We start from the raw sequence: 22,400 nt of genomic DNA, 5'->3' as shown, positions 1-22,400 counted from the left end.
ATATGTGCTGCGAGATAAATATACTTCTTACACCTAAGAGTGTCGTCATAACACGTGTCATATGGCAACTGCTGTCATAAAAAACAGGTTAAGAACAGTGATTGCAACACATTCGACCATATCAAATGCAGATTGATTACTAATATACGCGCGTAAACAGTGACAACATTTATATTGGGTTCTATTCATGCCACGCTTGATCGATTTAGTCACAATCCGACAGCTGTTTCTATACTCCGTACAGCAGCCACGTGTTTGACAAAGCAAAGTCTTTTGTCCCGTCATCGTCTTTGAGGTAATTATGATCAAGTCTTTGAAAGGACCATATAAGGATAATAATAGAAAAAATGATTAACCAGAAGGTCTGGCTCTGCTTAAAGACAATGAGATTATTGAGCCGATTATTGTTCTTGCTGATAAAGTGTCTGAATGATAATTAAACTGGTTTAAATGTCAGCTTTATAAAGAAAAAGAGAAAGCCACGCTCGGTAGAAATGACCTTTTGCGGCTTCCAACAGACACGTATATACCTAGTACGTTTCAGTCCGTTACTGTGATAGCTCCATATAGCTTGGCACTTTATATTATTGTTGGCTCTGTGGAAGATTTGATGATTTTTTTTTAAAAAATCCTTTCCTTTTTTGTAACAATTTTCTTGAGGTGTGAGACCCCCCTCCTTTTTAAACACACACCACAAATGAGTTTTCTGAGACGAATCGATAATTCTTCTCTTTTTAATATTATTTATGGCCATGCCAATATATTTTATAAATCTCTAACAAAATCACTTACAAACTGCTTGAATGTTTCTAATTTTGTTATGGACAACTTTGTTTATAATCTTGCCTCTTGATCAAGTATTTGGTATATTTCGAAACAAAAAAAAAAGTGCTACAAACAACTCATTTTTTTTTATTGTGTGTGTGGGGGGTTCCTTTAGCAAGCTCGATACAACCTTCTCGATTACAAAAAGTAGAAACAATAGAGAATCCCGTGATTACGATTTTAGGAAAGAAGCGTTCCTTATTGACTCATGACGACAGCTTTTTGCTAGAATTTTCAGCCTTTGACAAGTGGATATCACTTGCTTTAATACCCAACGTGGACTTATTTCACCCAAGTGCACAACTCACCGTGTTCAACACAAACGGCTCGACCAACGATACTCAGCTTTTACGACCGCATGATCACCTTGTCTATAAAGGCCATGTGAACAATGTCACACATCAATGGGCACGAATTATTATGAGGCACGATCTAGAGTACGTTTTAACCCTCGACATTAAAAGTCTAAATAGTAATGACCTTTTTATTCTACCCTTTTAGCTCCTATCCAGTCTTTGAAGGAGCATTTACTGTGGATTCAGATATATACCATATTAAAACCACGCCTAATTACCATATCTCCAAGCGGCATGATGATCCCAATACAGGTGGCGAGATGGTAATCTATAGAGATTCGGATCAACAAGTTGATGTTTTAGAAAAAAGAGATAAACATCCATCCATAGATATCACATGTGCCATGGAGGAACTCGCTTATAACAGGAGAATGACCGGTTCACATGCGGCTCCCTTGAGTAATGTCACTGACTCTACATTTTCCAATTTATGGGAAAAACGAACTGTACTTGATGTCACACCTGCACCCATTACATCCACCGCTGGTTGTCCTACCGCACGAAAAAGTAAGCATCGTTGTATTTTTTTTAGGATATGATGAATTAACACTTTATAATGACAGTCGCTTATATGGGTGCTGCAGCGGATTGCTCGTACGTATTGTCTTATGGAAGTGTGAGGTATGCAAAACTTCAAATGATCAATGATTGGAACGTTGCCTCTGCTGTATACGAAAAGACCTTTAATGTGTCTTTGGGCCTCATTTACTTACAAATATCTGTGCCTGAATGCCCCATCAAACCCAAATCTTCTCTTGTTTGGAATCAAGCATGTTCCAATTATTACACAATCAATGATCGCCTCAGTGATTTTAGCCTTTGGCGCGGAAAAAAGGGCGATGATGGTGCTGCTCTCTGGCACTTGATGACCAAATGTTCAACAGGTGTTAAAGTGGGGATTGCTTGGTTAAGTCAGTTATGTGAAACCCAAGTATCTCAACAAATAGAAGGTACGATTTACATCTTTTAATGTATATAGATTGATTAAAAAAGTGTTTAATTGTAGATGATGGTTCCTATGAATGGGTTTCAGGAACAGGTGTATCCTCCATCACAAGAGACGAGTGGAAAGTAGTAGCGCATGAAATTGGACATGGATTTGGTAACGCTTACATATTTTTTTTTAATGTGACAAAATATATTCTTACAGCCATATATACATATTAAAAAAAAAAGGTGCTATCCATGATTGTACATCGCACATGTGTCCATGTAATGGAGAATGTGGGTGTTGTCCTCTTAGTGAAACTGTATGTAGTGCAGGCGATACTTATTTAATGAATCCTACCAGTAATGTGACAACCAATGATTTTAGTCCGTGCTCAATATCAGATGTTTGTAATACATTTCCAAACATTGGTTACTGCCTAAACAGTAAGTTTGGATGACATTACATTTTTAAACTCTTCTGGATTGTTAAAAAAAAAAATTACCATCTTTTTATTAGCGCCTGATTTGAGAACGGGTGGTACTTTTTCACTTTGTGGAAACGGGATTCTAGAGCCGGGAGAAGAGTGCGATCCTGGATTGACAGATAGTCCTTGCTGTTTTGCCAAAACTTGTAAATTAAAACCGAATGCAGTATGCGAGTGAGTCGGATCATCCATAGGCGATCCATCCATCTTTTTTGTAATTTGTAGTAAAGTCTAATATATATTTACATTTACCTATTAGTGATTATAGCAACCAATGCTGTTTAAATTGTGCAATAGCACCACCCGATACGATCTGTAGACCTGCCGTGTCGGAATGTGATTCAGCGGAATTTTGCACAGGAAGTAATAGTTCGTGTCCTATCGATATTCATGATAAAGATGGCGCTTCATGTGCGAATGGCACCATGAAATGTGCCTCAGGTATATGCACTTCGAGGGATCAGCAATGCATGGCCAGAGGTTTAAGGCAAAACATAAGTGAACAATGCTCGTTTCAACAAGATTCATGTTTGATCAGCTGCACGGATCCCAAGGACGCGAGAAATTGTTTGATGCTTAGCGGTATGTTTTTGGACGGCACTGAATGTGGATTAGCAGGATTTTGTGAGAAGGGAAGTTGTAAGGGGACAGGTGCACTCAACACAATCAAGGCATGGACTGCGAAAAACAAGGCCATTGCCATACCCGTGTATCTCTTTGGTAGCATCGGTATACTCTTAATCATTGGCTGGGGTACATGGTATTTCCGAAGAAGATACAAGCGAAAGATTTTATTAGCAGAGAAGGATAAAGATTCAAGACCATCATCGCTTATAAGCTATACAAAGGACGATCTGACACCACCCAAGACCAGAAGAGATTCACATATCGTGCCTTTTCCGAATACGAATGAAAATGTTACCCCTGTGGTCACTACGACGAATGAAAACATTGAATTAGACACTATTTCACTAGGTGAGCATAACAGTAATCATAGTGGAAGTAATAATAGTCGGAGAGGCGGCGCAGGTGGAAACCCTTTCTTACCCACAAATAATGAGTCCTTGAATAGTTTGGGCACACACAGACGAGGGAAATCGTTTGGGTTTACTTCATAACTAAAATAAAACCATCTATTTTTGCAAGGGGGGCGGGGGCTCCAGCTGATTTCAATGTCGTAACTAACGAGGGAAGAAGGAGACCGTTATATTTACATGAATGGGGATTATGAAGTGATGGAGAGTAAATAGGATTTAACAGCAATTCTCTTTTGTAATACAACCGTACCAGATGGTTCAAGCGAAAAGTAACAAGCTTATCACTAACAGCTGTCATTAAGATAATATCCAACGAGATGTATGCTGCGATGATTAAAAAAATGCGATTTATAATCGGATCTTGTTAACTTGGAACATTATGTGACATGTTCCCTTTGATTGTATTTCTGAATGAATCCCAATCATTTTTTCCCCACATGAACTTGGTAGATTGTTGTTTATTGCAATGGAAACAAGTGCTGCAGTTGCTGTAGTTCTCCAATGTGCAAACAAAACAATATCTTGATGCATCTATTTTCGTGTAATTATCGCCTTCGAAATATACACCTTGATACTTTCTGTATTCATCTTTGTACGCTCGTCTGTAACTTTAAATGTTCCCGTTTAAAAACGATGATGTCCAACATCTATTCCATGTGTGGTTACCTATTTTGTGTTTTATACTCCGTCTGGTGCCGCCATAAAAAAAAAAGGGGGCTGATCGTCTTTTTTTTTTTTTTCTGAAGGTGTACAACAGCTAGTTAAACTTTTTGTTATGTGCACCTCCCTCCTAGCTACAATAGTGATAAGTGTAGCACAACAAATCCGATTTTTTCTTTGCAAACAAACATTGAGTTCATCAACTTTCATCTCCAGAAAATAAAAAAAAAAAAAAGGGTGAATCGTATCACACGTTCTTAAAAAAGTTAAAGGGCGAATAAAGGGTAACGGTTGACTATTTAGGCAGGGCAAAAAAAAAAAAATTAGTTTTGTTTCTAGGATAATTCCCAGGGTTGCCAACATTCTATATACACAAATTTCAACATTCAAAAAAAAAAAAAAAAAAAAAAAAATTGTGATATTGTAAGCAGAGGTGTGATCTTTTATTTGATAAGCACTTTTTGTGTGCTATGAAAAGTGCTACATATAAATATTTGGGAACACCACTTATTTTTATGTTTTACAATCGGAATCCAACGGGTTGAATCAATAAGAAAAAACAAGGGTTCCCTTTATGAAAAAAAAAAAAAAAGGCGCGGGAAAGTTAGCCAACAATCCATTGGAGGGTTACTCCCCTTTCCCAAAAATGATCCTTCCTTTTTCTTTCCCAGCCCATTGTTCCAAAGCCAATCAAAATTGTTTACTCGTTATGATTCATTTGGATTTGAGCCACTCCCATTCAACTTTCCCACGGAAAATAATTAATAATACTAATAGTTAAGGGCTTTTATTTACAACAACATAGAATATATATATGTATTTTTTATGTAGAGGAGGCAGGCACCACAGCCCAACGACCAGCATCATACAACACATCACATGAAAGTGCTTTCCCTGTATGATAGACCAAACCATCTTGTCTCACTAACAACAAGGCTAATTCTAACGTTCTTCTACCATCCGCTTGTGTCACCAATAAATCATGATTGGCTACAATCAGATCCTGTGTTGGAGGCAATTGTACTGACCAATGCGTCTGATGAGGTGTATGTGGTTGAGGTGGTTGCGATATACGAGTCACTAACGGTCCATGCGTACCTAACCAAAGGTCCAACAATCTAGGCACAGGTGCTGCCTGAATCAAATGCTGTCCAATCACATCCAGTCTATGTTCTTCTGTCTTGTATTCAATATGACTCAAGATGGGAAACGGTGTAATATGTCTGGGTGGTGAAGGAGGTGGTGTCACATCTTCCACAATAGAGGGCGCTTTGAATTCAGCTACTTCTGTAATCTCTCCATTCTCCTCTAAATTTTGATTTTCATAATAGTCGTATTCAAATTTAGCAATACCCACAATCGTCCAACAGAGATAATCATCTACTTCTTCATAACTTAGTTCCAATGTCATTTTCTCGGGTTGAACCAGTCTGGAGGGAGAATAATCAAGCCATGTATTACTGCTTGTGGAACTTGTTTCGTTATTACTATGTACTGCGTTATCTGTCAGTGAGCCTGCTGCTGAGAGATAAATCGGTTGCGAATCAATTGTTGAAGCTAATTGTAAAGCAATCTTTTGCATCTGACTCACAGGACCATACGCACATTGCGCAATACGACCTTTATCCACTTTACGAATAATTAATGAGGGCGATGATACACCAGTTTGAGAATCTCGCAAGATGATTTCGGTGCCATAAGTCACATGGACAGGTGTCTTTGAACTGACAGCATGGGGAGGACTAGGGGAAGGTTGAGTGGGTGGTGGAGGTGGATGAGCTAATTGGATACGTGATGTGAATCGACCGCTGATGGTGGTTGTCATTTGTTGACGATGTGTTTTATGAGGTTGAGGTGCTTTGGGTTGGTTGACAATGATGATATCAAATGGAGACCAAGTGGTATTTTTAGCACACAACATATTATTACTGGAAGTCATATATTTGGTACGGACTGTTTGCGAATTAATACGATTGAATAAAGAGACGGGTGAGTTAGCTAAAATACAGGTAGAAATATTTCTTGTCTTTGCTGTCTTTTTAGAAGGTTTTGAAATGATGGAGATTGGCTTGGATATAAATGTAGCCAAGGGTAAAGCCTCCACTGGTTCTTCTTGATTATTATTATTATTAGGAGAAGAAGGTGGAGAAGTGGTATGATGTTGAATATTGGGTAATAAATCGACCTTGAGATTAAACTGTTTGGCTTTGGCAGTACCCGTAACATGAAGATATTTAAAGCTGCCTGATTGATTCTCATCCAACATACTACGCTGTTCCAAAATACGATCGCCATTTTCACAAATAACTGACATGGAGAGCTGTAACTTTTCAGCGCGTTGTTCAGGCGTAATAGAAGAATTGAAGGGTGATTTGATGTGTACGATGGGAGGAGGACAGAGAAAACGTTTTTCTGAACCATAGGATTTTTGTGCAACAGAGGCATGAAGACAGGTGATGATTGTCTTGTGTCTTTCTGTACTGTTATCTTGTCCGTTGGGAGCAGCAGCTGAAGAAGTAGTAGCTGAAGCAGATGATGATAATGATACTGGGGTTGATTTCTTGGTATGATTAGAGTCGATCATTGATTTTCCATTATTTGACAAAGATCGTTTCGAAGGCTTATTCGAATTTGATTCTTCCCATCGTCTTTTATGAGTGTTATCAGAAGTTAAAAGAGAAGCGATACTGACTTCGTGTGTACTGGCAGACTGAGATTGACGATGATGTTGATACTGTGATGAAGTAGAGGATTCAGAGTCAAGTAAAGATTCAATCGACATGGTTTGTTGTGTAGAGCTGGTTTCTTTATAATCGGGACGGATGGGAGGATGTGCTTGATCAATAGCGTCTAATAAGGAACTCATCGGTCTAACATCCTCATCACAAAGTCCAATGAATTGAATTTTACGACTACTTCCAAACACTTGTTCACTAATGATGCGAGATTTTTGACGTTCCATTTTTAGAAGATTTTGAAGAAGAAGAAAATAAAATGTAAAAAAAAAAAGAAAAAACAAGTTTTTTTAGAAAACGAAGGAGTTTCTTTTTTTTGAGAGAGATATAACAAAAAAAAAAAAAAATTGTTTACCAATTAAGTAAAGGTAGAAACCTTAAATTGATAAGATTTTTTATTAAAAAAAAAAAGATCTTATCACGTGCTATTTATCTTGTTTTAAACACTCTTTTCCCACTCTAATGTTCCCAGGGTTTACATTTCATTACATATTTCAACACAGACACATAGAATCACAAAACCATCCTTTCTAACCACAACGCACAGTCAGAAAAATGAAAAATAGAAAAACAAGAAAGTAAAAAAAAAAAAAAAAAAGCCCTAAAGAGGCAATGATAAGGCAGCGATATCTTATTCGTTTTTGTAAAAAAAAAAAAAAAAGATGAATGATTGTCTCCTATTTGACAGGAAATAGGAAAAAAAAAAAAGAGAGCGTGTGACTCTGGGTGTCCCCTTTTAGGGATGATAAACAGCAGCGAACTTGGATCACGCTCCATTCTTCAAGCCAAATTACCTTCTATTTTAGGCTTCGTGAGAAATACGTGAGAAAAAAAAATTAGGTTATTTATATTTTTTTTTTTTTGCTGTCTGTGCATGTTTACAAAAAAAAAGGTCCGAGGCACACAACACACACTTTATATAGAAAAGCAATGGTATGTTCATGCAACACTAAGAAAAAAAAAAACCTTTGTATTCTTATTTCACAGAATAATTAGAAAAAAAAGAGGGAAGGCATGACATGATTACCGTGTCATTTATTTGGGGGTCTAGTAAACCAAATGTTTGTATAAAAAAAAAAAAAAGATCTGGGAATTACCTTTTCTGTCATGATAATCTTTTTTTTTTTCTACAGCCAATCGTCATTCTCTTTTAGCCATGACTAGTATTACGAAAATGCAAAGCCGGATGACGACGAATTTTGCTTTTTTTTATTATTATTATTCTCTCCCGGATTGGGATTATTAAAAAATCTTGCCATTTTTTTTTTGTAGGTCTAACGTGAACTTTTGTTTTACTGTATATATCCAGTGTATACATGTGTGGTAAAAAAAAAAAAAAAAAGTAAGGGAAAACAGTTTATATTGAAGGTGATACGCATCCCCCGTCCCTATCGCGCGCCCTACTCGTGCTTTTTCTAAATCACTCTTTAAAAAAAAAAGTTAATCTAACTATGCCGATTGCCTACCCTACTCATCGTATCCCAACAGCAACGAAAATCAGGGGGTGGGAACCTTGACTACACAACAATGATCCCCTTGGAAAACGTATCATATAGCAACAGTTGCTATGTAAAAAAAAAAAGGCGTATGTCGTACAACCATGTATGCCGCTAATAATAATAATGCCATTTACAGCCTTTTTTAATTGCGTGTGAAAGAAGTGGCTCCCATTCATCCCACACTAATTTACGCCTTATCCCCCCCCCCACACACACACACACATACAAACACAATAAAACATCATTTTTAAATTCACGCTCAGACTATAGAGACGAGGAATATCTTTCATGACAATTAGCAACCATTAAAAAACAAGAGAGTAAAGCTTGACAACTGGGGTAAGCTCTTCCGCTCTTTTTTTTTAATTCATCAGATCCGTCGCCTGATAATGGTTCCCCGTTGTACCAAAAAAAAAAATAATACTCTTATTGTTACTTTTTGCTGATCTAAGCTCTATCTTTGATCGTTTTTGTCATCCGTTTTTTTTTTTTAGAAAAAGAGCGTACATTCCCTATTTGAAGATTATAGGCCGAGAGAAAAATAGATATAACAAAAAAGGGGGCTTTGCTGTCAAATTCAATAATAAAAAAAGACGGATATAGACACTTGTTTAACGCTTATTTTTTAAATTGTGCCCTTTTTTGTTCTTTATACATGTGGCAGCTTGTGACAAATATAAATTACGTTGATCATTTGCGAATGATCTAAATTTACATGTGGTGAGGTCTTTTTAGATAAAATAACCTCTAATTACTACCAGCTTAGCTCATTGTGTACCTTGTCATGATGATGAATGGGGCATAAAGAGAGAGACGCAATGTCCATGCAAAAAAAAAGTTATATATTAAGAATGTGCTACGACTAAAAAAAAAATGCCTTTAAAAAAATGATGTGTCACTCAGTTGACCTCCAAACCAAACCAAATAATAATTTATTTATCACACATCCTTGAATAATTCATACACTTCCATATCACTCACATCATCACTACTATGACTTGATTTTAACTCTTCATCTTCCTCTTGTTCCTTTACCATTGTTGCCGATGTCCTCTTTCGAGTCTTATTGGATGCTGTCAATTTCGGTGGAATCTTTTTTTTTTTTTGATTTTTTAGTAAGTGAGTGAGTTTAACCAATTTTGTTTGACACATACACCCACACGCACACACATCACTCTCTCTTTTTTTTATATACATGATGCGTCAGTGGGATAGGGAAGGGGGTTTTAAATTTACCCTGAAAAAGTATTGTGTATCCTTCATGGTGCATTTCCTTGCACTTCTACCTACATCCGAATACCGTTTTTTTCGTGCCTGATCTGGATCTAAATCGGGTTTATAATAATAAAGGTCTTCCTTGGGAGATCCATCTGCTGTCTTGCCCAAGCGTTGAATACGTCCAATCATTCTTGATCCACTAAGAACGCGAGATACTTCGCTTATCGTATAATCCCTTAATCGATTCCCGATATCCGTGCATGTCATGGTGGATTTTCGTGTATACACTGTGAAAAAAAAAATTCATTTTTTTTCTTTAGTTTTTGACCACAACCAACCATTTGCTTCTAAAAAAAAAAAAAATTCACTCACCAAGTACTTGAATAATCTGATCTTGGAGTGTTGATGGTTGGCCGGGTTTCTCCTTCACCGGTGTGATATTCGATGCACGGTCGATGTGGGATGCGCATGTCACTGGTATCGGTGGCAATGACAGTCGTGACGGTGGTGATGGGATCAGTGGGGGAGATGTTTCATCCTGTTGTAAGGCAATCATGACTTTTTCTTCTGTACTTGAAGATCCAGCAAAGACGAGTTTATTTCCAGCAATTTCAATAAGGGTTCCCTCAGTGATGGGTACATGTTCTCCTTGGTCAAAACTAATGTGGTCAATGAGAGCACCGTTAGGGGATAGAATGGTCATTTCAAAACCAACATGGGCTTTATGTTCAATCGCTACATGTTCTCTCGACACACGTTTATTGGATTTACCAATTTTGACTGTCGCGTCATGACCTCGCCCCACTACTAGTTTACTGCTCTTTGAACAATGGAATAAAACTGGTACTGCATCCGGGGCACTTTTATGACACTGTTTGGCGAGTAAAGGATGGATCTGAAATTGAACATGTTGTGCTTGGAATAATTCGTGCTTGCCTTCCATCATGTTTTTTTGATTAATTGGAGGGCAAAAATATATATATAAAAAAAAAAAAAAAAAAAAAAAGAGGCGACGATTTCTTTTTTATATATATTTATATTTGAATAAAACCTTATTTTTTTATTGGCTGCTAGTAAAAAAATTATCTTAAACCTTCATCATCGTCCTCATCTTGAGCTTGGTTAGGTTGAACTCTCATCTTTGAAAAGCCGTTATTCAAGTCATCAGCAGGTTGATTAGGACGATTGTATAATTCAGCTCTTGCTTGAGCATGGGACATGTTACGCACATCACTTGTATTCGAAGGCATTCTTCCTCCCGCATGTTGTTGTTGTTGTTGTTGCTGTTGTTGTTGTCGGTGATGGTGATTGTCCTTTCGTGATGTTGAGTTAGACAAGACTTCACCAGGTACAGTTAATAATCGAGCCAATTTCGCTACTTCATTATCCAAAAATGTCACATGTTGTAATCGAACGGTTTGTTCCAAGAGTTCTTGATCTCTGGTATCGTATGCCTTTAACAGATCCTCTCCAATTTCTGCTTCCTCACTGCCTGCGAATCCCGGGTCGTTACTAAAAGAGGGAAAGCCTTCATTTAAAAACCGTGCCTTATTTTGTTTGTTTGACTGTGTCTACCTTTGGGAGACTCGCTTACCCGCACATGTAGCTGAATTGTTTACCAGCTTCTACATCATCTCCAATCGCCAATATTAAGATCAAAATACTAAGGTTGGCTTTATACAAATGAGAACGACTGGTGAACTTTTGAAGGATTACTGATTGACGTCTCAGCATATCGATGGCCTTATCATATCTATTCCAATAATAAAAGGTTGTGTGAGTCTATTTTTTTTTTCATTTTCATGTATATAGGTGAAACTCACTTTTTGTTTCGGATTAATAATGCAATGGCTCTTTTAAAAATATCCACAGCAAATCTTCCTCGGTCCTCTTGCTCGTACAATGTACATGCTTTACTATACATTTCATACGATGCATTGACATCCACGTTTTCCAATGCTCTTTTAAAAAGTGAAAGTTAATAAAGAAAAGAAATCTACAGCACTGGCAAAGGGGTATTTACTTTCCAGCTTTGTCCAATTGTTCAGCAGCACGATCGATACTTCCTTGTGTCATGAAATAATCACTGGCACGTTGATAGGCTTCTGCCGCACGCTGAGGTTGATTTAAATTTTGAGCCAGAATAAATGCAGCGCTCTCCATGGCCTTTCCTGCTAAATGAATACTACATATAGAAAGAGAAATGTTTTTAATAACCCGTTTCTTTTTTTGTATAAAGAATGTTTTTGCTGAGAGAATACACATTTACGCATCGGCTTTAAAGAGAGCTTCTGAAGCTTTGGCATAGGCTTGTACCGCTTGATCGTATGATTTTGCAATTTTAAAAGCCGTAGCTACATGATGATTTTTTATCAGCCAAAAAGGGTGTATAAACAAGATCTTTAATTTTTACCTGCACGCTCGTAGTAACCAGCAGCAATATCCCAATCTGGTTTTCTGAATAATCCTTTAGATGCTCTACATGAAGGACCAGCATTAGTTCAAACAGAGAGCTGACAATGGGTATTCTTTTTCTTACGCCTTTTCTCCCTGTTGCATAAACTTTACGCCATCTCGAATTTGTTCAGCATCCATCTTTTAAAAATAAATAAATAAAAGAAAAAGAAATGTTTGTGTGTGTGTGTTTGTGTGTATTTAGCCCCACATATAAGAATATTCTAGCTATATAATTTTGATGACCGCTCATATAGATTTTTCTGTGTATCTATGACGGCCACACGGTAGTTATGTTACTGACGCACATGTCGTCATCCCTCTGATAAAAGATGATATCATGGTTTTGTTCAAAATGCAAGTAGATACAGAAAGTGAATAATCGATTTTAAGAAAGAATGCAAAGGAGGATTACCTAATGATGAAAAGGCCGGTTTCCCTCCTTTTATATATATATATATATATATACTAGGTTCTTCTCCTTGATCAGAGGAGTCCTCCCTCATCGTATCCCGTATCCTCTTGGGTGAATCAAAGAGAGCCAAAAGACAGTAATAATAATAATAAAAATGAAAAGTGTGACGTAGGTACAAAAAGATTTTTTTTTTTTGGCGCGTGAATATGAGTGAGTGAGTGTGTGAGTGGGTGCGTGCGTGCGTGCGTACGTGCGGTATGTGTAGTCGCGGCGCATTTTATCAATGGGGAGATTAAGGTATGGTCACCTTCCATATTAGGAGATTGTAAGCGGTGAAGAAAAGTGTTGCACAGTTAGATACGGTGATTGAGATGTTATGTGTTAGAGTGTAAATATATGCATGGAGAATAGAGAGAGAGTCATGATATTGACTGGGGACATATCAAGTGTAATCTCTCCTTTTATTTGCGTTTAAAAGGGAGATTAGAGGTGGTAGAAGGGTGTTTGTTATAAAAGAAAGAGAAAGAGAGAGAGAGAGATGTATTTGACTGGAATGAATACATATATATATATATACATATATATAAAAAAAAGGTCCCTGTGTATTTTGATTCTCCTACTCAACATCACCACACAACACATCACCTATTTCGGTTAAAATCTTGGGACTCTTTTAATTGTTTATATTTCCATAATTTTTTTTTTCTTCTTCTCTCTACATCTCTCTCTTTTTTTTTTCTTTTTTTTTTTTATAAATTACTTTTTATTTATTTCAATGCAAACAATAAAGTGTGTTGTTGTAGGAGATGGTGCTGTTGGTAAAGTAAGTGAAGATACAATAGATAGAAAAATATAAAAAAAAGAAGAATGTAATAGAGTGATTAATGTTATAATGTTAGACTTGTTTGTTAATCTCTTATACGACCAACAAATTCCCTTCCGAATATGTGCCCACTGTAAGAGAGAAAAAGGAGGAAATGGAGTGGGAGATTACGGAGAGATTACTGAATAATAATTTTTGTTGTTGTAGGTCTTTGATAACTATGCTGTAACTGTAATGATTGGAGAAGAGCCATATACTTTAGGACTATTTGATACTGCTGGTCAAGAAGATTATGACCGTCTTCGTCCTCTTTCTTACCCTCAAACGGATGTCTTTTTAGTGTGTTTCTCGGTAACATCCCCGGCATCATTTGAAAACGTTAAAGAAAAGTGGTTCCCAGAAGTTCATCATCATTGTCCTGGTGTACCTTGTTTAATTGTAGGAACACAAATTGATTTACGTGATGATCCTGCTGTAATTGAAAAATTAGCAAGACAAAAGCAAAGACCTATTAATTTCGATGCAGGTGAGAAATTAGCAAGAGAACTTGGCGCTGTCAAATATGTTGAATGTTCTGCATTAACCCAGAAGGGCTTAAAAAATGTATTTGATGAAGCCATCGTTGCTGCATTAGAACCTCCAGTCAAGAAGAAGTCCAAGAAGTGCCTTATTTTGTAATACCCTTTTTTTTTTCTTTTATTTTTTTACATTGTGTTTCTTTTTAAAAGAGAAGAAGAGGTATGCCTTTCTCTCTTTCTCTCTCTTTCTCTCTCTTTCTCCCTCTTTCTCTCTCTTTCCTCTCTCCTCTTCCCTTTCTCACCCTTATCTCATTAAAAAAAAACTCAATTTCCAAAAAAAAATGATTACTTTATTTTTGTCTCACCAACAAGCTACAAGAAATATTGGCCTCCAGGTGCATTTGCTACTTGTGATGATGATAAAGATTCGCCTTGATTCTCATTCTCCATAAAGATTGTATAATCTGTTGATACAATCGGTCTATCTTGTTCAGGTATTTTTAAAATTGCTGCTTTATTTCCACAGCGATAACAGTAATTAGGCGCAGACCACAGTGTCACCAAATTCCCTTCTTCAAATGGGTAATTATAGCCTTCGTCCACTAGTTGATGACTTCTCACAATTAAATCTATCCCATTGTTCTGACAGAACTATGTGTATGTGTACATATGTATGTATATACTTATTAGTCTCTTTCTCACTCTCTCTTTCTCTTTCTCTCTCTCTTTCTTCTTTACCGCTGTAGTGGGTAGTGGTCCAAACAGATATCCACCTCCTCGAGGACTCAGTGCCCACGCTTCCACTTGAGTCTCTGGATCTGACCACAATAGATCTTTTTTTTTTATTGTTGTGTCAGTATCCCACCCTTTGTCTGTTATACTAAGCAACACTTACCACAATGACCTCCACTTTGTGGTAGTTCCTGCATTCGAAATAAGGTGCTATGTAGAGTGCGTTAGAGCGGTTTTGAAGGCGGTAATAAAAGCGTCGTTAATGATTACCGAATAGAATCAATAGAAGGTAATTCAGGTGATAGTCCACCATGAACACAGAATACAGATCCATCAATGACCTTGTTTTTTTAAAAAAGAGTGTCAATCCTCTCTCTCTCTCTCTCTGCATATCAAAATAAATCCATCAATATATCTTACTTACAGCTGCTAGAGGTAGATAATCAAATACAGTACAACACCATTCCCACACTTTGGAATTTTGATACTTTGCCAAACATTCGTCTTGTAGTGTTTAGTTAGCATAAATCCCCTATCACTGCTCTCTCTCTCTCTCTTTCTTTTCATATTATTAGTATTTACCGTAGAATCCATAAACACGAGTGACGTTACGACTCTCATGGTTTCCTCTGGTTAGTGTAATACGATCGGGATATCTTTTATGTTTGGGTGCTGTTAGCATACTTTTGTTTGGGGGAGATAATAAAAAAAACACTTACTTGACTTTATACAGTAATAGCAAGGTAAGTGTTTCAAGTGAATATCTACCACGATCCACAAAATCACCCTATTTTGAAGAAATAAAGGTGAATATAAGAGTATAAAGCAAAGGTAAAAAAAAAAAAAGTCGTACCATGAAAATATACGATGTATCTGGCAAGTCACCTCCTACTTCGAATATCTTGATAAGGTCATAAAACTGACCATGAATATCACCACAGAGTGTTACGGGTGCCTGCACAGGAACCACTGTTGACTCTTCGGCCAGAATTTCTTTTAGCTTTATTTATGAAAGAGAGAGAGATTAGTTGTAGTTCATGTTACTAAAACCATGAGCTTCATAACTTACTTTATTACACAACTGGCGCATATCGTTTTCTGCCAGGTATTTGCATTCCTTAATAGACTCGATACAAGCGTCCACATCCATGACTTTTATATAAAAATGAGAAAATGGAGAAAAGAAAGAATAATAATAAAAAAAAGTTTGGGCTGCGTTTTTTTTTTAGTTTATGCTTTGGTCGAGAGAGAGTAAAAAATTGAGTTACTGAAAAATATACTATTTTTTTTTTTTTATCCTTTTTTCTAAACCCAACCTCGACATTATTGACCACACATGAGTAGTGAAATTAACTGCATTGCATTGATCGGCAAACAGGTGACTTTTTTATGAGTAGTAAAGAGAAAGGTTTCCTTTATTCATTAACCACATTTCATTAGAACAATCCCTTGTTTATCAAGAACTTTAGCACATCTCATCCAGACTTAAAATACCACTACATTGCTCACACTTCCATCGATGTGATTGAAGAACGAGGTAAAAAAATATACTTTCAATCTTCATACAAAACCCTTTTGTACTCTAAACTCTGTTTATCCCTTTCAGTCTCCAACGGCCCAAAGAACTTGGACTTGTACCTGGGCTTATTATATGCGATGGAAGATTTGGCAGTGTAAAAAAAAAAGAAAAATGGGACTCACACTTTCTGGTATCACTGTACCCTCTGTCTGACATCATTTTCTTTACCTGTAGATATGGATATATTACAAACACACGAGTGAAATTAGTCGTGGTTGTATCCGTAACAGATGGAATCATACGTGATGCAGACATGAAGGCGGTAATTTAATTATTCACTTTTTACCCAAAAAAAAAAAAACGCATAACCAAAATTATCTAGTTATTTCGCAAGATTCACACAGCCTACGTATCCAATGTGTGCAACCCATTTTACAACATTGATTCACAAAAATCCATCCAAAGTAAAGCATTTTCTCGGTCCATTGAAACCATTGGTTTAAACGCAAGAACTACATTAGAAATCTAAAACATGTTTATTATTTGTTTAAGCAGAGGTGATGGGCTTGGATGCTTCAGTCTTTTCCTTACCACCCAAACTAATAATAATAAAAAGAATCAGTTACACACTCAGAGAAGCCAGATTTTTTTTTTTTTTTTTTTTTTTTTAAAATAAAAAAAAAAAAGAATACTTACTATTGGTATTGGATGTAACGGTACCCTTGAACCATTTGAGCAACACTGTTGGTGGCATGACAACCAAACAACAAGTAGTTGACGGGCTTCACAGCCAATGCAAATCTCATGAAAAGACCAGAATAACACACCATGGCTAAATACGGAAAACATTTAAGTGATCTTTTTACCCCGAGAAAAAAAAATATGCAAACTATCACTATTGACTTACCAAGTGTCATGTTGCCAGAAATCATACTGGGATCCTTTTTGATATCAGAGATAGCTGCAAGAGGAAGACCCCAATTGGCGACAGGTCCCCAAAAATGCTACAATAACAAAAAAAAAGGGGTTAATTTTTATTTTTTTTCGGAAACCGTATTGTTGGGCGGGTGCACGGGTACGGGCGAAAACTTACGGTACTAGCGAGAGAGAGAGAGATAGAGAAAATAAAAAGGTTTAAGATATGCACTATAAGAAAACTATCATTCTTATCATTTTACCTCATAAAGTAGTCCTTGGTCTCCTTGGAGGCAAGTCTTTGAAGGAATTTATTGGCGACTGGACCTGAAGCTTGTGACATGATGGGTAATTACGGTGAAAGAATGGGAAAAAAGAAGTAAAAAAAAAAAAGATTTTTTATAGTTCAGATCTTTTTTTTTTATTGTGATGACTGTGATATTGGGGGGTGGGGGAGAAATAATCCCCGGTTTATTAGGACTCCGTGCCTATTTTTTTTTATAGACTAAAGCATCGCAAGACAAGATAGAGTAGACTACCTGTAAATCGAAATAAAGCCATACCAGCAACCATCCACAATATAAAGCCAGTATATGCTGCTCCAATTGCATTTTGGTACTCTTCAGCTGTCTTTTTTTGTTCATTGTTACTAAAGAAAATCTGTAAACTACCGCTCGTAACAAGTGCTACCAGAAATACGTTACAGCCAATCCAACTTAGCACAAGTCGTGTACGAAACCCACGGTAATAATCATCTTGCTTAGTCTTAGGTGCTCGACTCTTTATTTGTTATCATCAGTAAAATATATATATATATATATATATATATATACGCTAGATCGTTCACACATACCTCGCGCACGGCTTCGGGTTTCATCATAAGACTCTCTAGTGCTTCATCATAGTTTTGTTCAATGAAATCAAGTCCATCTTCCAGCTCAATTTCAACTGTTTCGATCCCTTTTTCTCCAGTGGTAGCTTTACTTGCTACACCAAGATCCATCGTCGTGGAGTTATCTCCCTTTGTACCCCAACTATCGAACAAGGAAAGTATCAGTTACGTATCCTAGATACACACAACAAATCATTATTCTTTCTCACCTGACATCATGGATATTACAAAAGGCATACACATTTAAAATGTTGACATAGGTAGGTAATAAAAATATATACTGAGAGAAACTAGTAATCATATGCCATGGATCCATATATAATACACTAGCAACCACGTATAAACCATACGTCGCCAACAAGGAAATCACCACGCCTTGAAATTCAGATTGACCCAATAATAAACCAAGATTACCCAGTGCGTTGGATTGATCCCAACCAGGTTGTGACATGCCTTTAGCAAAACTCTTGTAGGCAAGCCATGCACCCGCGAATGAAGTGTACATCATAATGAATCCATAAGCAATCACCGAGATAATAAACATCCATTTTGAACTAATTTTTGTTTTAAAAAAAGAGTAAGCGAAACAAAAATACACACACACACAAATCACATACACTCATATTACCCTTGCGGTCGGTTACCCATGGAGCAGATAAAGAGAGTAATGAGCAAAAAGACATACAAGTACCTCGAGGTAAGAAAGATACGATCGCCCCACCCATGACCAAAGGGATCCATTTCTGGTGAAGCCAATGATTTAGTGACGAAATAAAACGTCAAATAAAAATTCCCCAGACCCAGCCAACTAAAGACCAAGTTAATGAAATTAAAAAAGAACTCGGTAGACAACATCATCTTTCTGCCCAACGAATGATCTGTACACCAAATCCTTGAAAAATGCCATTGTGAATACACAGCAGCAAAGAAACTACCATTTAACCAACGTCGACGTTGAGAAATAAACTCGGGTAACTGATCTGGACAGTCCGTTTCTCCAAAGGCGGTCTGTACATATTTCAATACCCACTTTTGATGCTTTTTAGCTACTAATTCAAAGCACAGAATACGGTCTTCGGCAAGATACATATTGGCTGTGAAAATATCTGCGTTCTCGGCATCATCATGTTTCTCCCCTAGAAAATACTTTTGAAGTGGTCCCAATCCATTCACATCGTTTTGTAACGCCGCATATCTGTAGGCGGAAAAAGCACCTGGTAAAACTGAAATGTACCCAAACACAGATTCCAATGGTTTATCCAAAATATTTGACATTTTGTATTCAAAGTTTTGTGCTGCCACCAACGGATTTAATAGATCAACCCATGCCGTACCCTTCATCACACAAATCTCACCACATGCGCCACCCACGTTTTCATTAATATCAAACGATTTCCATAAATGATGGATGGATGAATTACCAGGCCTTGTTCCTACATCGAGCAAGACACAAATGTTGGGCTTCAAGATCGAACCAAACGCATTAAAGAACCAACGATGCGAATTAATCTTTTTTGCGTTTTGTTCTTTTAGACAAAACAGCACTTGTACAGGCACAATGCCCTTTTCAGCACCTCGCACCTTCATGTCGGCATCCACTGACACCTGTGTTGTATACTAAACTTTTTAAAATCCTGGTTAATAAGCCTTTATTCATTTCTTTGAAAACATTTGGAGGGGGCTTCATCACCTCATATAAATGTGCTTGTACAGGTTTATCGTTCACCATGTTTTTAGCCACTCCCTTTTGATACACGCCCATAGCTGTTAAGACATCCAGAACGCGAGGATCACACTTCTTTCTTCCGTCCGCTACAATACATACCACTACTTTTTTCCAGCCTTCCGTGTTCCATACCTTGGATCGACTCCTAGAGCATAAATGTGCAATATTTTTCATGACACCGTGCATCGTTCGACAAAACAAGACATGATCTTCCTATGTATGTGTGATGAAAAAATTAGATTTTTTTTTTTTTTTTACAGTCATACACAAAAAAACACTCTATTTTTTCTTTATATACATTGTACATGGTCATGACGATAAAAAGCTCCGTTTCACGTTGCATAAGCTGAGGTAATAAGGTATAATTCTGTTGTTGAAAATCATTGGGATCACAAGTGACAGCTGAATAACGCATGGATGTGAACTCACTTTCTTTACGTGCACTGGCTTCCATCAGACGTTGTGGAACGGGACAATCCAACACGAAATTGCCCTGAAATAAGGGTACTTGCTTGGTATGTGATCGTGATACGGGTTTACGAGAAGGTGTACGAGTGATCATGGGACTGGGTGCAATGGACCTTAATGCTGGTTGATACGAACGACATAGAAAATTAAGTGGTTCATGATCTCCCATTTGTATTTTTATTTATTTGTGAATGAAATAGAGAAGAAATGAACATTTCTCTTTTTTGACCAAGGGGGTTGTGAATATGTCCCCGAAATTTTATTATTATTATTATTATTGTATATATGCGAAAATGTCGTTCAGAATGGAATTCGCATAAAAAAAAAAGAGAGAGTGCTATTTCGGGCGGACTTTTGTTATTTGATATATTCTATGAAAGATCTATTTTACAATATTTTTATTATAGTATGTACAGAGAGCCAGTATAATTTACACACAAAATAAGTTTAATCATCTTCTTTTTTAGAGCACCATTTACACCCCTTTTCACTACAAACATGTTTTTCATTCAAGAAACCGTTTTGCTGAGAGACATGAACGTATTGAAGTAATTTTAGTCGACGGATAAAGATATCATGTAAAATTACACGACGTCTCATATTTGACTTGTTATGACCTTGGATTAGTACCACTAGCAAGAATCCTTCAATAATCATAGTAGGCGTGTTACAAATAAGCTGCCCCGTTTCACTCCATTGCATACCACTAGCAATACAAATAAGCGCAATAATAATAATTATAGCTACCCCCACTGCCATCGCCTTGGCACAGATATATCCCATCCAATTACTCACACGTGTGCGAAGATCATGCGATTCCGGTAAAGGTCCCGTAGGAATCGGTAAATTTAAATACTGATATGTCATTTCATCTGCTTCAATCAAAATTGCAAATTGCTCATCTGTCCACATGTCTTGACGGAAATAAACATTTCGTAACGCAAACCCATCCAGAAATCCAATTAGACCTGTGTAGGTACCAATAATGAGCCACCAATTCGAACTCCATTCCATGAGATTTCCTACACCGAGCCAAGCTGCAAACACAGCAAGGGATATCACTACACCTACACCTGAACCCACCACATCCGCATAATAATCAATGGCACGTACACCACGCGATCTCTCGGGTGGAGGGATTGTAATCACCGGATTGGGTTCATTATCATTAAAATGTTCACGCAATTTCGTCTCTAATTCACAATCCGCTTCCATAATCGATTTGAGACATTTTTTAAGATAAAGCATATGACGACGACGTGTGTTTTGAAGAAACATGGAAGTAAAGGTGAGTTCCACTGCAACCGCTGTATTGATATACAATTGCCAAAGATCACTCCATCCCAGCATATCTCCTACACCGATCCAAGCAAAGATACCACCCCAATAGACGGTCCAGGCAGCTAAGGAGCCTACGGCCTCAGACACCCAATTACAGCAAACATCAAACCAGTTCTCTGTTGGAAGTTTGACAGCATCTCCTACATCATCCTTGATCGCCATCTGTAAAACCTGGTTGGCATCCACATCGGTTCTGAAATCGGGACTATGGAAAAGACGTCGTTGCGTGGTGTTTCGTGACCGCAATTGAGCGATAAAGGTAAGTAGCGAGATACAGTGGTTATGCTGTTGACGCATCAAGAGGGTGTCTGAGATATAACATTGGATGGAACTACCATCTTGCATAAAAATTTGCCAGTTATCAGGAGCGCCCAGTATACCACCGGCAATGGCCCAACCGATGAGGACGAGTAAAGTGGAGATAAATGCAGCACGAGAACCAGCCAAACGAGTGACAGTGTCAAAGATACGACCGCCTAATTTTTTACGTTCTTCTGGGTTAAATAATCTAGCTTCCTTGGATTCTTCGGTCACGACCTGGTAAGATGTATTTTGCTCCTTGTTTTGGTGTACATATTGAGTGGGTGCAGAACAGGATACAGTAATGGGACTACCGGGTGCACTTAACCACCTCCAAAGTTTTTCTTTAAATCCCATTATTTTTCTAGTGTGATTAGCAAAATATTTGTTTTATAATGAAATAAAAAAAAAGTTTTATTTTTTTATTTTTTTTTTTTGTAATCGATCTTTATCTGATCTTTTTGTTTTTTAATCCAGATTCCGGCCACTGATACCTTTTTTTTTTTTTTTTCAATGTTTCATTTGTCTAGATTTGAAAAAAAAAAAAAAGGT

At 37.2% G+C, this 22,400-nt stretch overlaps 9 protein-coding genes across 9 annotated transcripts; 3 read left to right on the top strand and 6 right to left on the bottom strand.

Moving 5' to 3' along the window:
- Nucleotides 1–1,026: 1,026 nt before the first annotated feature.
- EV154DRAFT_387521 (Metallo-peptidase family M12-domain-containing protein) lies at nucleotides 1,027–3,342 on the top strand (the record flags this gene model as incomplete). The annotated part of the gene is made up of 7 exons (XM_051595060.1): nucleotides 1,027–1,297; nucleotides 1,350–1,688; nucleotides 1,745–2,112; nucleotides 2,175–2,283; nucleotides 2,358–2,555; nucleotides 2,629–2,770; nucleotides 2,865–3,342. Coding segments are annotated over 7 exons (1,905 nt in total), but the record flags the coding sequence as incomplete, so codon positions are not given.
- A 1,712-nt stretch (nucleotides 3,343–5,054) lies between these two features.
- EV154DRAFT_519674 (uncharacterized protein) lies at nucleotides 5,055–7,364 on the bottom strand. The gene has a single exon (XM_051602754.1). It carries the CDS (start codon nucleotides 7,253–7,255, stop codon nucleotides 5,117–5,119), a length of 2,139 nt encoding a protein of 712 aa, XP_051454279.1. The 5' UTR covers nucleotides 7,256–7,364; the 3' UTR covers nucleotides 5,055–5,116.
- Nucleotides 7,365–9,353: 1,989 nt separating this feature from the next.
- On the bottom strand, nucleotides 9,354–10,711 carry EV154DRAFT_519669 (uncharacterized protein). The gene is made up of 3 exons (XM_051602753.1): nucleotides 10,118–10,711; nucleotides 9,764–10,032; nucleotides 9,354–9,619 (listed from the first exon to the last, which is right to left on the bottom strand). The coding sequence occupies exons 1-3, from the start codon at nucleotides 10,689–10,691 to the stop codon at nucleotides 9,467–9,469; spliced, it is 996 nt and encodes a 331-aa protein (XP_051454278.1). The 5' UTR covers nucleotides 10,692–10,711; the 3' UTR covers nucleotides 9,354–9,466.
- A 116-nt stretch (nucleotides 10,712–10,827) lies between these two features.
- EV154DRAFT_426736 (uncharacterized protein) lies at nucleotides 10,828–12,340 on the bottom strand (the record flags this gene model as incomplete). The annotated part of the gene is made up of 8 exons (XM_051596317.1): nucleotides 10,828–10,862; nucleotides 10,980–11,233; nucleotides 11,340–11,498; nucleotides 11,569–11,706; nucleotides 11,769–11,930; nucleotides 12,015–12,099; nucleotides 12,159–12,223; nucleotides 12,285–12,340. 8 exons carry the CDS (start codon nucleotides 12,338–12,340, stop codon nucleotides 10,828–10,830), a joined length of 954 nt encoding a protein of 317 aa, XP_051454277.1.
- Nucleotides 12,341–13,293: 953 nt separating this feature from the next.
- On the top strand, nucleotides 13,294–14,298 carry EV154DRAFT_448855 (cell division control protein 42). Its single transcript, XM_051597169.1, has 3 exons — nucleotides 13,294–13,437; nucleotides 13,514–13,570; nucleotides 13,645–14,298. Exons 1-3 carry the CDS (start codon nucleotides 13,390–13,392, stop codon nucleotides 14,113–14,115), a joined length of 576 nt encoding a protein of 191 aa, XP_051454276.1. The 5' UTR covers nucleotides 13,294–13,389; the 3' UTR covers nucleotides 14,116–14,298.
- On the bottom strand, nucleotides 14,299–15,931 carry EV154DRAFT_519662 (Metallo-dependent phosphatase-like protein). The gene is made up of 9 exons (XM_051602752.1): nucleotides 15,757–15,931; nucleotides 15,541–15,687; nucleotides 15,407–15,474; nucleotides 15,270–15,343; nucleotides 15,112–15,191; nucleotides 14,958–15,028; nucleotides 14,851–14,897; nucleotides 14,694–14,788; nucleotides 14,299–14,606 (listed from the first exon to the last, which is right to left on the bottom strand). The coding sequence occupies exons 1-9, from the start codon at nucleotides 15,835–15,837 to the stop codon at nucleotides 14,328–14,330; spliced, it is 942 nt and encodes a 313-aa protein (XP_051454275.1). The 5' UTR covers nucleotides 15,838–15,931; the 3' UTR covers nucleotides 14,299–14,327.
- Nucleotides 15,932–16,023: 92 nt separating this feature from the next.
- On the top strand, nucleotides 16,024–16,537 carry EV154DRAFT_567058 (trafficking protein particle complex subunit 2-like protein; the record flags this gene model as incomplete). Its single annotated transcript, XM_051605992.1, has 4 exons — nucleotides 16,024–16,065; nucleotides 16,128–16,224; nucleotides 16,294–16,360; nucleotides 16,441–16,537. The coding sequence occupies 4 exons, from the start codon at nucleotides 16,024–16,026 to the stop codon at nucleotides 16,535–16,537; spliced, it is 303 nt and encodes a 100-aa protein (XP_051454274.1).
- Nucleotides 16,538–16,717: 180 nt separating this feature from the next.
- On the bottom strand, nucleotides 16,718–20,376 carry EV154DRAFT_605292 (chitin synthase 1; the record flags this gene model as incomplete). Its single annotated transcript, XM_051607461.1, has 9 exons — nucleotides 16,718–16,805; nucleotides 16,903–17,038; nucleotides 17,114–17,210; nucleotides 17,644–17,901; nucleotides 17,975–18,155; nucleotides 18,223–18,567; nucleotides 18,642–19,630; nucleotides 19,704–19,952; nucleotides 20,038–20,376. 9 exons carry the CDS (start codon nucleotides 20,374–20,376, stop codon nucleotides 16,754–16,756), a joined length of 2,646 nt encoding a protein of 881 aa, XP_051454273.1. The 3' UTR covers nucleotides 16,718–16,753.
- A 278-nt stretch (nucleotides 20,377–20,654) lies between these two features.
- Nucleotides 20,655–22,205, bottom strand: EV154DRAFT_595086 (Low-affinity iron/zinc ion transport protein fet4; the record flags this gene model as incomplete). The annotated part of the gene is made up of 3 exons (XM_051606991.1): nucleotides 20,655–20,690; nucleotides 20,748–22,085; nucleotides 22,122–22,205. 3 exons carry the CDS (start codon nucleotides 22,203–22,205, stop codon nucleotides 20,655–20,657), a joined length of 1,458 nt encoding a protein of 485 aa, XP_051454272.1.
- Between the last annotated feature and the right edge of the window lie 195 nt (nucleotides 22,206–22,400).

The sequence above is a fragment of the Mucor mucedo genome (genome assembly GCF_025094135.1).
Source record: "Mucor mucedo strain NRRL 3635 chromosome Unknown EV154scaffold_97, whole genome shotgun sequence".
Classification (NCBI taxonomy): domain Eukaryota; kingdom Fungi; phylum Mucoromycota; class Mucoromycetes; order Mucorales; family Mucoraceae; genus Mucor; species Mucor mucedo.
The sequence above is the reverse complement of the archived record's forward strand: the minus strand, read 5'-3'. Positions and strand labels throughout refer to the sequence as shown.

Bases quoted from the DNA above. Each gene is read 5' to 3' on its own strand.
- EV154DRAFT_519674 (XM_051602754.1), bottom strand. From the start codon at position 7,255: ATGGAACGTCAAAAATCTCGCATCATTAGTGAACAAGTGTTTGGAAGT.
- EV154DRAFT_519669 (XM_051602753.1), bottom strand. From the start codon at position 10,691: ATGATGGAAGGCAAGCACGAATTATTCCAAGCACAACATGTTCAATTT. The intron at 10,033-10,117 runs GTGAGTGAATTT...TTTTTTTCACAG, and splicing joins TCAGATTATTCAAGTACTTG to TGTATACACGAAAATCCACC. The intron at 9,620-9,763 runs GTAAATTTAAAA...AAAAAAAAAAAG, and splicing joins ATACACAATACTTTTTCAGG to ATTCCACCGAAATTGACAGC.
- EV154DRAFT_448855 (XM_051597169.1), top strand. From the start codon at position 13,390: ATGCAAACAATAAAGTGTGTTGTTGTAGGAGATGGTGCTGTTGGTAAA. The intron at 13,438-13,513 runs GTAAGTGAAGAT...TTATAATGTTAG, and splicing joins GAGATGGTGCTGTTGGTAAA to ACTTGTTTGTTAATCTCTTA. The intron at 13,571-13,644 runs GTAAGAGAGAAA...TTGTTGTTGTAG, and splicing joins CTTCCGAATATGTGCCCACT to GTCTTTGATAACTATGCTGT.
- EV154DRAFT_519662 (XM_051602752.1), bottom strand. From the start codon at position 15,837: ATGGATGTGGACGCTTGTATCGAGTCTATTAAGGAATGCAAATACCTG. The intron at 15,344-15,406 runs GTAAGTGTTTTT...CAAACATAAAAG, and splicing joins CTATTACTGTATAAAGTCAA to ATATCCCGATCGTATTACAC. The intron at 14,898-14,957 runs GTAATCATTAAC...CACTCTACATAG, and splicing joins CCTTCTATTGATTCTATTCG to CACCTTATTTCGAATGCAGG.